We start from the raw sequence: 15,000 nt of genomic DNA, 5'->3' as shown, positions 1-15,000 counted from the left end.
CAACATAATTAAATTAAGATTATATAATGATTAAAGCACTTTGAGCTGCAACGTTTGCAGGAAAAGCACTGTACAAATAAAGTTATTATTATTATTATTATTATTATTATTATTATTATATAGCGCCTTATTCCGAAGCGCTTTACAACAGCCTCTCATTCACCCATTCACACCCACATTCACACACCAAAGGCGGCCAAGCTACCACGCAAGGTGCCGGCCCCGCTCGTTGGGAGCAATTTGGGGTTCAGACAGTGTCTTGCCCGGGGACACTTCGACATCTGCCCGGCCGGGGCTCGAACCGCTGACCTGCCGACCTTGCGATCATTAGACGCCGGCTCTACCTCCTGTCCCTCCACCCTCTCCTGTTCTATACATCATCCGTTTCAGCCTCGGCGTGGTGACAGGGGGAGGTAAGCAACAACAACCTCGTCCTGATTAACTCCCTGGATGATGTGTCTTTTCCTGAGCAATCCTAGCAGCCTAATGAACCTTAATTAACCTTCATTAGCCACGCGCTGATCCAGAACGCCGGCGCTCCTGGCACGTCACTCTCCCCTGTGTCTGTTGGTGTTTATTATAATAACAATAATGAGAGGGCTAATTTATACACCACAGCTCAGCTAATCAGGTAGCTCCCTCCTCCCCTCCCTCCTCTCCTCCCTCCTCTCCTCCCTCCCTCCTCCCCTCCCCTCCTCTCCTCCCTCCTCTCCTCTCCTCCCCCCTCTCCCCTCCTCTCCTCCCTCCCTCCTCTCCTCCCTCCTCTCCTCTTCTCCTTCCTCTCCTCCCTCCTCTCCTCTCCTCCTCTCCTCCCTCCTCACATCAAGTCACTCCTCCCTTGACCTTAGACACACACACACACACACACACACACACACACACACACACACTCACACACTCACACACTCACACACTCACACACTCACACACTCACACACACACACACACACACACAGTATTCTTGTTGTGTGGTGAGTTATAGGTTAAGTACTCCTGTGTGACTCCATTAAAGCGACGACACCCGGAGATGTGAATCATGTGATTAGCTAACGCTGTCACCCTCCACCTAATATACCTGGACGTCACCTGGACGTGTGTGTGTGTGTGTGTGCGTGTGTGTGTGTGTGCGTGCACTGACTTACAGGTATATGAAGCACGCACGCACGCCCGCGCACACACACACACGCACACATCCCATCCCTCCCTCCCTCCCTCCCCCCCTCCCTCCCGTCCCGCCCTCCCTCCCGTCCCGCCCTCCCTCCCTCCCCTCCCATCCCTCCCTCCCTCCCCCCCTCCCTCCCCCCTCCCTCCCGTCCCGCCCTCCTGTCCCTCCTTGAGGTGGGTGAAGGATGGCCAAGGCCAGAAGAGAGAAGTGAGAGAGAATCAACCCTGCCTCACACGGTTGTAACCATTAACAACCAGGGAGGGCGTCTCCTCTCCTGCGTGGACCAGGACGACCCAGAGGAAAGGACACAGCGTGGAGTGACAGATGACAACATCAGCTCCTTCACCTCCTTCTCCATCCTCCACCTCGGAATGTCGCTATCGGTTGAGAGAGCACGCTGGCGTTGCTTTGTTCGCCGCTTCTCCGTGCGAAATCTAGGTGTCATTGCCGTATAGTAATATGTTAATTATTATTATTAAAATTATTATAGAGTTTGAGAGAGGTTGTCCTACAAAGACACTTAGATTTAGTCATCTAACAATGAATTAGACCCCTATACTATCTTCTATTTATTTTTGTTTCTTTTTATTACTACTACTACTCAATCTTTTCAGTTTGTAAAGCGTCTTTGAGTGTCTAGAAAAGTCTAATGTATTATTATTGTTATTTATTTATTATATTATCAAGCCGAATTAAAAGCTTGGTCACGGCAAACCATGAAATGGCCACTATATTATCAGCCTTAACCACATTCTTACCCCCCTCCTGTTCTGACACACACACACACACACACACACACACCAATACCTAAAATTGATGACAATTAATCAAATGTGTGTGAGGCAATGGTCATGGATTCCTGTCATGCGTTGTTAAGCAATTTGGAGCGGGTGTGAGCTGCCCAGACAGTGGAAGGAGTTTGAAGGGGCGAATTAATTTCCCATGCTACCGAGGGGGAGACAACAGAGGATGTTCTCTCCCTTTATCAAGGCCAGGCCATGTGACACCCTGACCTCAACCCACTCCCTGACCTCAACTCACACACACACACACACACACACACACACACACACACACACACACACACACACACACACACACACAGCTGTGTCTGTGGGTCATTCCTCACTCCCCCCCCCCCTCTACTCTCTCTAATCACCTTTGCCTTCATATCAAAACACCTCTCCCTTCACCATGACACCCCACGACCCCCCCCGTCCCCCCCGTCCCCACCACCAGTCCCTCTAACACGACACCCACCCAGGTTTACAACTTCTCTGGAAGGTGTCAAAGCTGTGGGGTCATCAGGATAGAATTGACGAGGATGGAGGCATGATTGACTGGTTAAATACTGTGGTCGGACATCAGGGAATAAAACAGAATAAAATACCACTCTCTCTACCTCTCTCTACCTCTCTCTCTACCTCTGTCTCTACCTCTGTCTCTACCTCTGTCTCTACCTCTCTCTCTACCTCTCTCTCTACCTCTCTATCTACCTCTCTCTCTACCTCTGTCTCTACCTCTCTATCTACCTCTCTCTCTACCTCTCTCTACCTCTCTATCTACCTCTCTCTCTACCTCTGTCTCTACCTCTCTATCTACCTCTCTCTCTACCTCTGTCTCTACCTCTCTATCTACCTCTCTCTATCTACCTCTGTCTCTACCTCTATCTACCTCTGTCTCTACCTCTCTCTCTCTACCTCTCTCTCTACCTCTGTCTCTACCTCTGTCTCTACCTCTATCTACCTCTGTCTCTACCTCTCTCTATCTACCTCTGTCTCTACCTCTGTCTCTCTACCTCTGTCTCTACCTCTGTCTCTACCTCTGTCTCTCTACCTCTCTCTCTACCTCTCTATCTACCTCTGTCTCTACCTCTGTCTCTACCTCTCTCTCTACCTCTCTCTCTACCTCTGTCTCTACCTCTCTCTCTACCTCTCTATCTACCTCTGTCTCTACCTCTCTATCTACCTCTGTCTCTACCTCTCTCTCTACCTCTGTCTCTACCTCTCTATCTACCTCTCTCTCTACCTCTCTATCTACCTCTGTCTCTACCTCTCTATCTACCTCTGTCTCTACCTCTGTCTCTACCTCTGTCTCTACCTCTCTATCTACCTCTCTCTCTACCTCTCTTTCTACCTCTCTCTCTACCTCTCTCTCTACCTCTGTCTCTACCTCTCTATCTACCTCTCTATCTACCTCTCTATCTACCTCTCTCTCTACCTCTGTCTCTACCTCTCTCTCTCTACCTCTCTATCTACCTCTGTCTCTACCTCTCTATCTACCTCTCTATCTACCTCTCTATCTACCTCTCTCTCTCTACCTCTCTATCTACCTCTGTCTCTACCTCTCTCTCTACCTCTGTCTCTACCTCTCTCTCTACCTCTGTCTCTACCTCTCTCTCTACCTCTCTCTCTACCTCTGTCTCTACCTCTCTCTCTCTACCTCTCTATCTACCTCTGTCTCTACCTCTCTATCTACCTCTCTCTCTACCTCTGTCTCTACCTCTGTCTCTACCTCTGTCTCTACCTCCAATTTATCATTGAGGGTAGGATGTAAAATAGTTGAACGTTGAAAGTGATAGCTGAACTACAGAATGGAACTACACTGTCAGGAGATTCCTGTTGTTGATCAAATAGTTCCTTTACTCCTCAAGTTGAAATACCCTGACTGAATTGCTTGCTTTTCACAAATATGCAAAAGCACTCAACCTGTTGAAAATGTGTTGTTAAAAACATTCAGAAACATATTTTCAGTATGTTACAGCACGGTTTGTAGGGAAAACGACAAGAAGATGTGTCGGTTTAGGCATTCCAACAACAGGTAGTACGATAATTGTAATGAAAACGTAATAAATGTTGTACATGTACAGTATTATTAAAGCCTAATTTGATCTTTTGACCATTGTTGCACGAATTCAGCACAAACTCAACACTTCTTTGCATATAGTGTTAATTCAATTATTTTATGAACAATATGAAGCGATGCTTTGCTATTAACAATATATAGCTACATTTCCTTGCCAGGTCTGCGTATTGTAACTCCTATCCTAATGAGCCCTATATCCTCCCTCCCCCCCCCCCCCCCCGACACACACTCGCCCGAAGAAGAGGTAATGGACCTATCTCTAAGCCACACCCCAAAATAGAAATTGTCCAATCATATCACAGCAAAAGTCACTACAGCCAGAAGACTCGGACAAACAACTCGCTAATATCTGATGGTGAAAAGTTTCTAGACAAAATATTCTTGTCATCTTTAAAAGTTTAAAATTACTTGCTGTGGTAAATCAGAAATCAGAAATTTGCCAACTCCCGCCATTGTAAGTCATTGAATGTCATTCAGTCACGGTCAGTCAGTCAGTCACTGTCAGTGAAGCACTGTTTGTTTGTCCGAGTTTTCAAAGGGGGCGTGGCTTAGCGAAAGGTCCATTGGCGACCCAGCCTCCCAGTGCTATGCTGTGATTGGTTCCTTCAGACGCAGCCCCATGAAGAGCCATCCAGGGGCTTTACGTATATTGTTAAAAGTTAATGATTTTGGGGGATTACATTTTTTTTTATCGCAATTAGCACCTTCCTCTCACTCAGCACCTGGGACCAGATCCAAAGCTGTGACACCATACTGACATGACTCGTGCCGCATTCACAGTATCACCCACACACAATGCTGTCGCACGCTGAAGCACACACACACACTCGCACACCTACAGTGCATCCGGAAAGTATTCACACCCCTTCACTTTTTACACATTATTATTTACGCCTTATTCCAAAATGGATTAAATTCTTTTTTTTTTATCAAAGTTCTACACACAATACTCCATAATGACAAAGTGAAACGTTATACACACACATACGCACACCTATACACACACACACCTATAAACACACTCACTCACTCACCCACCCACCCACACACACACTCACTCTCAGCTGGGGGGTATTTGAAGCGCTCTCATTTCATCTCAGTCTCTAATCAAGCCATCCTCAGTAGTGAGGCTCTAAGGCTCCCCTCCGTCCTTCACAGCAGCAGGACCGCCAGGTCCACACCCCCTCCCCCAGCTGCCCTTTACTGTAGCAGGCAGAGCAGACCAACACTGAATACCACACTCCACCTCATTACCTAGAGCAGCGCCATAACAGCCTTCAACTCCTGAACCAATGTCATCAAAGGTAATTGGGTACATTTTGTCATACATGTCAGCTATAATACGTGTCATCACCATCAACGTCATTCAATGTGCATGGTTCCATTTTGAAAAACCAGCACCTTGTGTCTTGAAAAGATGCATGCTGAATGAGTCCGTTCAGAATGCTTTAGCCAAAACTGACCTGAGTAGCTATTACCACGGACAAATTAAATTCCATTTAATCATTAACCAAGGTATTTCGTTTTGATTTGGGGCATTTCTTCTGTTCTGCATTATTGTTATGTTAGCCTAATTTAAATATTCAGAAGAAGAAATTCATGAATATTAATACCAGAATAAATGTTTTCACTGTTAAAGGTTGTTGGTTTTTGCTAAAATATTAAGTGATTTCTTGCCAATGATCCATGGCTGTCTTTCGCCACACATCTGAAAATCGATTCGTCGTTCATATCACCCACTGATTAATCAGCCATGACAAATTTGAGTTATGCACATCCCTAATAGGAATATCAATGTTCTTCTGCACACAATTCTCTTTACAATTTCATAACATACAATATGAAAAGGTCATGCAGTCAGTCGTACTGTGAGACAATGTTACTAGCGCTCCGATGTGTTCCGTCAAAATATCGTTTGTTGGACTCCCACTTCAAGTAAAAAATTCTTATGGTTATGTTTTCCATAGGGATTATTATTTTTTAAATAGGTAATATAAGCATTGTCTTAACAGGCTTACAGTTGTGTGTATGTTTTCTTTCCTGATTATCTCAAGTAGGCTTAGTCTCTAAGTTAGTTAAATCTAGTCTCGTGATTGTCGCCATATTGTATGAAGTTTCCATCCTCGCTCTCAGAGTGGAGCTGTGTGGGCGGCTGTGTCTCAGGAGGTCGAGCCGGCGTCTAATGATCACACGGTCGGCAGAACGGCGGTTCGAACCGCGGCTGGCCACATGTAAGACAGGGTAAGACACCGAACCCCAAATTGCTCCCAATGAGCGGGCCGGTGGCTTGCATGGTAGCTTGCCACCATTGGTGTGTGAATGGGTGAATGAGAGGCCGTCGTAAAGCGCTTTGGAATAATAAGTCAGTCCATTTACCATTAGCTGTAGGCCGGGTCTGGAACGTGACAGATGACTTTCCCAGCATATAAGAGGTTGTCAGTTTCCAAGCGGTGTAAACTCCACCAATACTATTTCCCCCCTCTGGGGAAATAAAGTGGCATAAACACCTTTTTAAAACCCCCTTAAACTAATCCGCCGCAACATTTAAACCCTCAAATAAAGTGGCTCGATTAACGCCGCCCACGCAGGAGTCAGCCGCTCACCCAACAAGTTAATTGGGATCAATCAGCTCGGAGCTCGGCTCGCTCCCCTGGGCCAGGGGGCTTAGGTGAGCAGGATCTGAGGGCGATTGCTTAAAAGATTTGTTTACTACGCGAAGGCTAGTTTATGGTGTGTTTGAGTCAGAGTTAACCCACACACACACACACACACACACACACAAATCTGTGTAGATTCTAAAAGCAGCCATCATCTCCCTGACATTTCTGTTTAATTGGACTGCATCACATTTCTATCAGTAGCGTGCTTGTACAGTGGGGTTAAGTGAACGGCTTATTTTAGAGAAGTAAAAAGAAACGACAAGGGCAATAAAGCATAGAAATGATACTGCAGTTGTGTTGACAATAACTCACTGCTTATGTTCATAAACATCACCATACCATGCTAAATCAGTTGTGCAAAAATTAACAACACAGAACAGGCCCGCATGGCTTTATCCAAGAACAATGCAAGCCAAGACTGCTGTACGCCTTTCGCAGTGACACACAGTCCAACTATCCTAGCTTCTATAGGCTACTAGCTTCTATACTAGCTTCTATACTAGCTTCTATATTAGCTTCTATCTAACTATCTAGCTTCTATTCTATACTAGCTTCTATACTAGCTGCTATAGTAGCTTCTATACTAGCTGCTATACTAGCTTCTATCCTAGCTTCTATACTAGCTGCTATACTAGCTGCTATAGTAGCTTCTATACTAGCTTCACCGCAGGCTGACATGGTACACAGAGTAGCAGCAACATTCTCCCACCAGCCCAGGCTTCTAACCGCATCAATAAACGGGACGTGGTCCCAGATCCTAATGCCAAGAAAACCTGATTACCTTGACTTGTAAGAACCCAGGTAATCACATGAGGCTGACACTGTACGCAGCTGCGCGGTTTACCCCAACTTCTATCATTCACAATAACCTAGTAAAGAGCCTGGACACAAAGATACGTTTCTCATAATAAGCTTATGGCGGTCCATTATGTCTGTCTGACCTCCCCACAGTGAGGCGGGGTAGTGAGGGGGTGAGACAGGAGGAGGTGAGACAGGTAGGTAAGAGGTATGAGGTACTCACATCACAGTTAGGCGGGGTAGAGAGGGGGTGAGACAGGTAGGTAAGAGGTATGAGGTACTCACATCGGGGTACTCTTTTACGGGCACATAGAGTTTCTCTTGGAGCTGCACGATGGGGCCCACTGCTTCAGGGAGCTCACTGCTCCTCTTCTCTGTGCTGCCGTTCAACGTGTCGTTGTACATGTCCTTTCGTACCCGGCTGATCTCTGTGTGGAGGAACACACACACACACACACACACACACACACACGAACTGGTGAATACACTCCTCAAGTTGAAATACCCCAATTGAACTGCCAGCTTTTCACAAAATTGCAAGGCACCAACCTGTTGAAAACGTACAGGCAAAACGTTCTGTGGAATTCAAACATATTTTCACCAGTCACGTGCTGTGAAATTGCAAATGCATGGCAAGTGTATCGTCATTCAATTGAACGTGCTCCTACCACATTGACCAAGGCAAATGGAAGATGCTCATGATGTGTACATTTTCTGTATGCATTAACACACATTTCACATGACGTAAGCCAGGCTAAACTACATACTTGAATTATGAATAAATCCATCCCATCAATTCAACCAACGGGGTAATACATTACAACACCACTGTCTATGAGGTAATACAGTACAACACCACTGTCTATGAGGTAATACAGTACAACACCACTGTCTATGAGGTAATACAGTACAACACCACTGTCTATGAGGTAATACATTACAACACCACTGTCTATGAGGTAATACAGTACAACACCACTGTCTATGAGGTAATACAGTACAACACCACTGTCTATGAGGTAATACAGCACAACACCACTGTCTATGAGGTAATACAGTACAACACCACTGTCTATGAGGTAATACAGTACGACACCACTGTCTATGAGGTAATACAGTACAACACCACTGTCTATGAGGTAATACAGTACAACACCACTGTCTATGAGGTAATACAGTACAACACCACTGTCTATGAGGTAATACAGTACAACACCACTGTCTATGAGGTAATACAGTACAACACCACTGTCTATGAGGTAATACAGTACAACACCACTGTCTATGAGGTAATACAGTACAACACCACTGTCTATGAGGTAATACAGTACAACACCACTGTCTATGAGGTAATACAGTACAACACCACTGTCTATGAGGTAATACAGTACAACACCACTGTCTATGAGGTAATACAGTACAACACCACTGTCTATGAGGTAATACAGTACAACACCACTGTCTATGAGGTAATACAGTACAACACCACTGTCTATGTGAAAACCACCATGTTTTTGATCCTGTAGTCTAAACAAGAAGACGAAGATGTGGTTGTGTTGGCATTCCAACAACAGGTGGTGTGACAATAACTGATAATGTAGCACAAGTAGTAGTGAGTAGTGATGGCAGCTCACAATGGGAAAAAAAGTAACTACTGAAAACACTACTAAGTTTTGAAATTTGAAAGTTTTCAAAATGCAGTTAACACTACAGCCGTGCCTTTTTTTACCTACTATAAGAGCCGCCTTGGGGGTCAAATTACAATGCTCAAGCTGCTATTTACACACAACGACCACTAGTTGGCCGCTTGTAAATTAGCCTACTTCCTACACAGAAAAACGTCAAAATAGCTTTATATTAGCTTATCCTGATGTGATTTAGAAAATGTAAGGATACTGGGTGGTAGAACGCACATACATAGGAAAAGTCATGAAAGGAGGGTCCTGAAATTTGATCAAGTGCAAAGATATCAAATGTTTCTTTACTCACAGGGTTGAAAATGGCCTCATGGCTGTTCTAGTGTTAATGGAAAGGGAAAGGGGATTCAAGTGTTTTCATTGCACAGAGTACAGCGAAACGTATTTAAGCTCTAGGCAAGGGGGTCAGAGCCATTGAAGGCGGCCCTGGGCGACCCTGGAGCAATTAGGGGTTCAGCGTCTCGCTCAAGGACACTTCGACACGTGGCCAGCCGGGATAGTTGAACGTTGAAAGTGATAGCTGAACTACAGAATGGAACCACACTGTCAGGAGATTCCTGTTGTTGATCAAATAGTTCCTTTACTCCTCAAGTTGAAATACCCTGACTGAATTGCTTGCTTTTCACAAATATGCAAAAGCACTCAACCTGTTGAAAATGTGTTGTTAAAAACATTCAGAAACATATTTTCAGTATGTTACAGCACGGTTTGTAGGGAAAACGACAAGAAGATGTGTCGGTTTAGGCATTCCAACAACAGGTAGTACGATAATTGTAATGAAAATAACTGATACTCTACCACAATATCCAGGGAAACAGAGTGTTATTTGAAGGCCATGGCGCAATACCAAAACAACACAACTAACTCAAACTAGAGAGGCATGTACCTGCTAGTACAACCTTACATAGTTAGTTCAATGATTTTAACTGCTGTGTCCTCAAGAAGTCTCTCTGTGGCAGAAAACAAACTGCTGGGAACTCAATACTGTGGCATTGCTGACTTCTGGGGGGGGGGGGGGGGGGAGAGAGAGAGAGAGAGAGAGAGAGAGAGAGAGAGAGAGAGAGAGAGAGAGAGAGAGAGAGAGAGAGAGAGAGAGAGAGAGAGAGAGAGAGAGAGAGAGAGAGAGAGAGAGAGAGAGACTGACAGACAGACAGAAAGACAGACGGACAGACGGACAGACAGACAGACAGACAGACAGACAAAGAGAGACAGAGAGACAGACAGACAGACAGACAGACAGAGAGACATACAGTGTAGAGTAAGAGAGATAGAGATAGAAGCACACCTGCGCCTTTGAACAACTGCAGTGTAGCATGTTCTGGAGAGGCAGGGAGATGGAGGACAGATAATCACAGTCAATTACTTTTGATCCATTCTGTTATTGTATTCAGGGGGTAATAGCACTCCATTTCTTAAACCAACGGATATTATCCCAGAGGAAGGAAAGGAGAGAGAGTGTGAGAGAATGAGAAACAGAGGGAGAGAATGGACGAGATACTGTAAAGAGAGAGAGAGAGAGAGAGAGAGAGAGAGAGAGAGAGAGAGAGAGAGAGAGAGAGAGAGAGAGAGAGAGAGAGAGAGAGAGTGAGTGAGTGAGAGAGAGCGTTCTAATAAGGCGGGAAGGATAATTAAAACCACCGACTCTGTTAATATTTCATAAAAGACATTAAATGGCAGGCACTACATACATTTTGTAATTCTATTACTGCAGGATGAATCCTCTGTCTGGTGTCATGTAATCCTCAGAGAGAAACCAGGGAGGAATGACAACTGTAATTACTATGGAGAGGTCTCAGGACTGATGCACTGATATGCATACAGCACACCCACACACCCACACACCCACACCCACACACACACACACACACCACACACACACACACACACACACACACACACACACACACACACACACACACACACACACACACACACCGTGACCACTCTGGCTGTATGGTCATTATGAAGAGGCCTGTCATAATCACATTGATGCCACACATCAAGGTGCCCTGTAGAATGCCAGAGGGAGGATGTGGCTGGTAGATGCAGCTGTGTTGTTATTAGCTAGCTACGTGGTTAGCTAGCTACGTGGTTAGCTACGTGGTTAGCTACGTAATTCAGTGTGGCTCCTGTATAACTATTTTGTCAAGAAACTGTGGTAGAAAGCAGCAGTGGGAGTGAACTGGGGTGATTTGGGCCTTTTCAGCCGCAGCCCCGTCCCTCTGGAACGCCCTCGCCAACCACATCAGACAGGCCAACACCCTCCCAACATTTAAACAGGCCCTCAAAACCCACCTCTTCAAGCTCGCCCTCCCCTTCCCATGTGTCCCCAGCACTACCTTAATTAGGCCCCTATACTTTCTTCTATTTACCTTTTGTTTCTTTTATTATTACTACTTGATCTTTTCAGTTTGTAAAGCGTCGTTGAGTGTCTAGAAAACCGCTATATAAGTCTAATGTATTATTATTATTATTATTATTATTACAACGTCACTACTGCCAAATGATGGAATTTTCATTTCGGAAGCTGTCATAATACACAAGTCAGTCATGTGGGAGTGCAGCGGCTACATACGGGAATGTGTTGTGTTGTGTATAACATGAAGTATGTATGGAAATATACAGTATGTCTTGATGCTGATAGCTGAGAATACTCTAATCCATTTGTGTTGCCATTTGCAATCGTCGCCCGCCTGGAAGTCATCCACCCTGGATCCCATTCAGTAAACATCCAACATGTAGCATGTAGCCTAGCTTAGCGCTGCATGTAGCATCTCACGCTAAAATACTCCCGGGTCTGCTTTTGCACATAAATAACCGTGGCATTTTTCCTCTCAGCCCTCTGGCTCTCGCCAGCCTTCTAAACACAGGAGACGTGGAGGATTTGCCTACGACACGCAGAAACGGCGATACATTGAGGCCCTTTGTCTGGGGCGTGACGAGGGCCAATTTCTGCTTTCATTTTCCCCCACCCCGGGACACCACACATATCTGCTATTGCTCCCCCAGTACTGAACACTGCCACTGTTTCACAGCCCCCCCCCCCCGTCAGATGAAATACAGCTCGAAGACATAATAACACAAGCCCCGCAAACGCAGGGGGAAGTGCCTGTGTAAAATAGTGCCAAGTTCATTTTAATGAATGATTTCAGGGAACAGTGTGATCTTATAATAGCACGCTGGGTAATTTAATTAAATTGTCAGATTAATATTTGACCGTGAGCAGATGTTTATTGGTGCTCTCGTTCATGCTCTGAATGCGGCGGCAGAACGTAAATCAGTGTGAATGTATTGTGTGTGTACTTTGCGTTGCCGTTTTTCCTCTCGGCCCCCGATTACCGAGTATTGTCCAGTGGTCAGACTGGGGGCCTCGGTCCTGAGGATGATTAAACTGTCACTTGTGATTTATGGACGTGGTTATTACAGCGTTTTAAAAGCCTTTTTTGTGATTTGTCAGCTTTCTAAACCTCAAAATTCAATCAATGTCTCTGGCTCTGGCTGGAGGGCCAGCTCTCACTGCACTGCTGAGCACACCACTGCCACCTGTTTGTACACACACACACACACACACGCATGACGCACGCACACATACATGTACACACACACACACACACGTGCGCATGCATGACACACGCGTGCGCACGCACACACACACATGTACACACACACACACACACACACACACACGTACACACGTACACACACACACACGTACACACGTACACACACACACACACACACACAAAGAGAGCGTACAAACCATTTCTCAACAAGGAACAGCTCCAATCCGACAAGGATGTGACATTGGTAATGTGCGTGCACGTCAGCGACCCAGGATGGGGAGAGAGAGGTAAGCTGAGTGTTCCTGGCAGATCAATACCCATGGATCCATTTACCCTTCAATTGAACACTATCTGCCGCATATATCCGCAGCGATCAAACACAGCTTTGCCTGAACATCCCAAACTATTAGCCCGAGATTCTGAACAAACAAACCCTTACAGACGCACACACCCTTCAACCCAGAAAAAGATCCCGTAGCTCCGTCTCATACCACGGACTAAATCTAAAACCTCAAACACTTGCTTATTCAATAAACAGAAATGTGCAGAAATGTGAGGGGTCACGGTGGAAAAAATCGAAATAAACATCCACAGCTGTTAACGTCTCTCTCTCAATTACTGTAGCAGCCTGAAGATTATGTGACAACTCGTGCCAGGGGGACTTGATCCTATTATTAAAAAGCAGCTGGTGAGTTTACCGCGCTTTACTAGAGATGAGATGATGCTTTTCCTCAGCTGATCCGCCCCCCCCCCTCCCTGGTATGTGAGATCAGAGTATGGGAGGCAGGCAGGGTGGCGTGTCAGAGGAGGAGGTGGAGGTGGAGCATGCTGGCGCCCCGGAGCGGGGCCACACGTCTTTAACCAGATGGATATGATATGATATCACCTTTCCTTTATGGAAGAGCGGCAACAAACACTCAGGCACACACACACATACACACACACGCACACACACACGCAGACACACACACACACACACACACACGCAGACACACACACACACGCACACACACACATGCAGACACACACACACACAGACACACACACACACACATGGTTAGCACAATAAAACCTGAGAGATGAGGACGGAGAAGGGGAAGAGGGAAGAAAGGAGGTGTAGAATAGACGATCGTTAGGAGACAGAGCAACAAAGAGACAGAGAGAGAGAGAGAGACAGACAGTTAGGAGACAGGGAGACTGAGAGAGAGAGAGGGGGAGAGAGAGACAATGAGACTGAGTTAGGAGACAAACACGAGACAGAGAGAGAGAGCGAGAGAGAGAGAGACTGAGAGACGTAGGCCGCGTTCGTAAATGAGCTCTGAGAGCGTCGGAGCGTCCACGTGACTGCCTCTTGTCCAATCAAATGATTTGGTTCCTTTATGACGTCGAACCCAGTGTGCGCTCCGGCGAATTTACGAACGCGGCCAGAGACAGAGAGAGAGAGAGAGAGAGAGACTGAGAGAGAGAGAGAAAGAGAGACAGAGAGAGAGTGAATCTCCCTGACACCCTTCTGTGTTTGTAATTACGATGCTCTGTGAGTGGCGACCACATTGAGAGCCAGGGTTCAGTCGGAAGGGGGGGGGGGGGGGGGGGCTGCTCAAACATTGACACCATCTGGGCCTGGACTTTCTGCAGAATAATAATACTCTCCATCCTCTTATTCCCTGCTCTCTATCTTCCTCTCCCTCTCTCCCTCCATCCTTTCAGTGTACCTACTTCATGTCCAAACACAGACACAGAGCTCTGGTCCTGCTAAATCAATGCATCTGAGCTGGACTCAGCTCCAGTGATTTGTGATGATGCCTTTTCTGCCAGCAAACTGTGTGATAAATCTCTCTGTATATGGTCCATTTGTCTCTGAAAATAGATACTACACTAGTTTGGACATGGGAAGAATACAGTTCAAAGGTCAGATAACAGCGCCTATAAGCAGGGTAAGGACCAGGGGTATGTTTGACCAGGGGCATACCCCCCTTCAAATGCATCCAGCCTTCCTATCCAGTCTTCCTGGAAGAAACCACTAATCTGACACGATATGATCGGTGACAGTAAGGCATTGAAGAAAGCCTGCACTAAATCAATCCAATCATGTCAGGTCAGTGATTACATCAAGGAAGGGAGAAGCACGGATGTATTATGACAGTATTCTAATAACAACTAACCTATTCTAATTCATTCATCATGTGAAGGTTAGATGTGTTATTAGAATAGGTTAATATTATACACAGGTAACACCATGCCCTTCACAGGAA

General features: G+C 45.8%; 1 protein-coding gene across 3 annotated transcripts in view; it reads right to left on the bottom strand.

Moving 5' to 3' along the window:
• The window catches only part of qkib (QKI, KH domain containing, RNA binding b), a gene marked incomplete at both ends in the record, with an annotated part of 72,951 nt that overhangs the window by 38,733 nt on the left and 19,218 nt on the right, over nucleotides 1-15,000 (bottom strand). For all 3 annotated transcript variants that reach the window (XM_080544877.1, XM_080544878.1, XM_080544876.1), the window contains one exon: nucleotides 7,774-7,916. In XM_080544877.1, coding sequence (XP_080401003.1) covers nucleotides 7,774-7,916 — 143 coding nt within the window. The remainder of the gene's footprint in view (nucleotides 1-7,773; nucleotides 7,917-15,000) is intronic.

This window comes from Nansenia antarctica (assembly GCF_963989245.1).
Source record: "Nansenia antarctica genome assembly, chromosome: 1".
NCBI lineage: Eukaryota > Metazoa > Chordata > Actinopteri > Argentiniformes > Microstomatidae > Nansenia > Nansenia antarctica.
The sequence above is the reverse complement of the archived record's forward strand: the minus strand, read 5'-3'. Positions and strand labels throughout refer to the sequence as shown.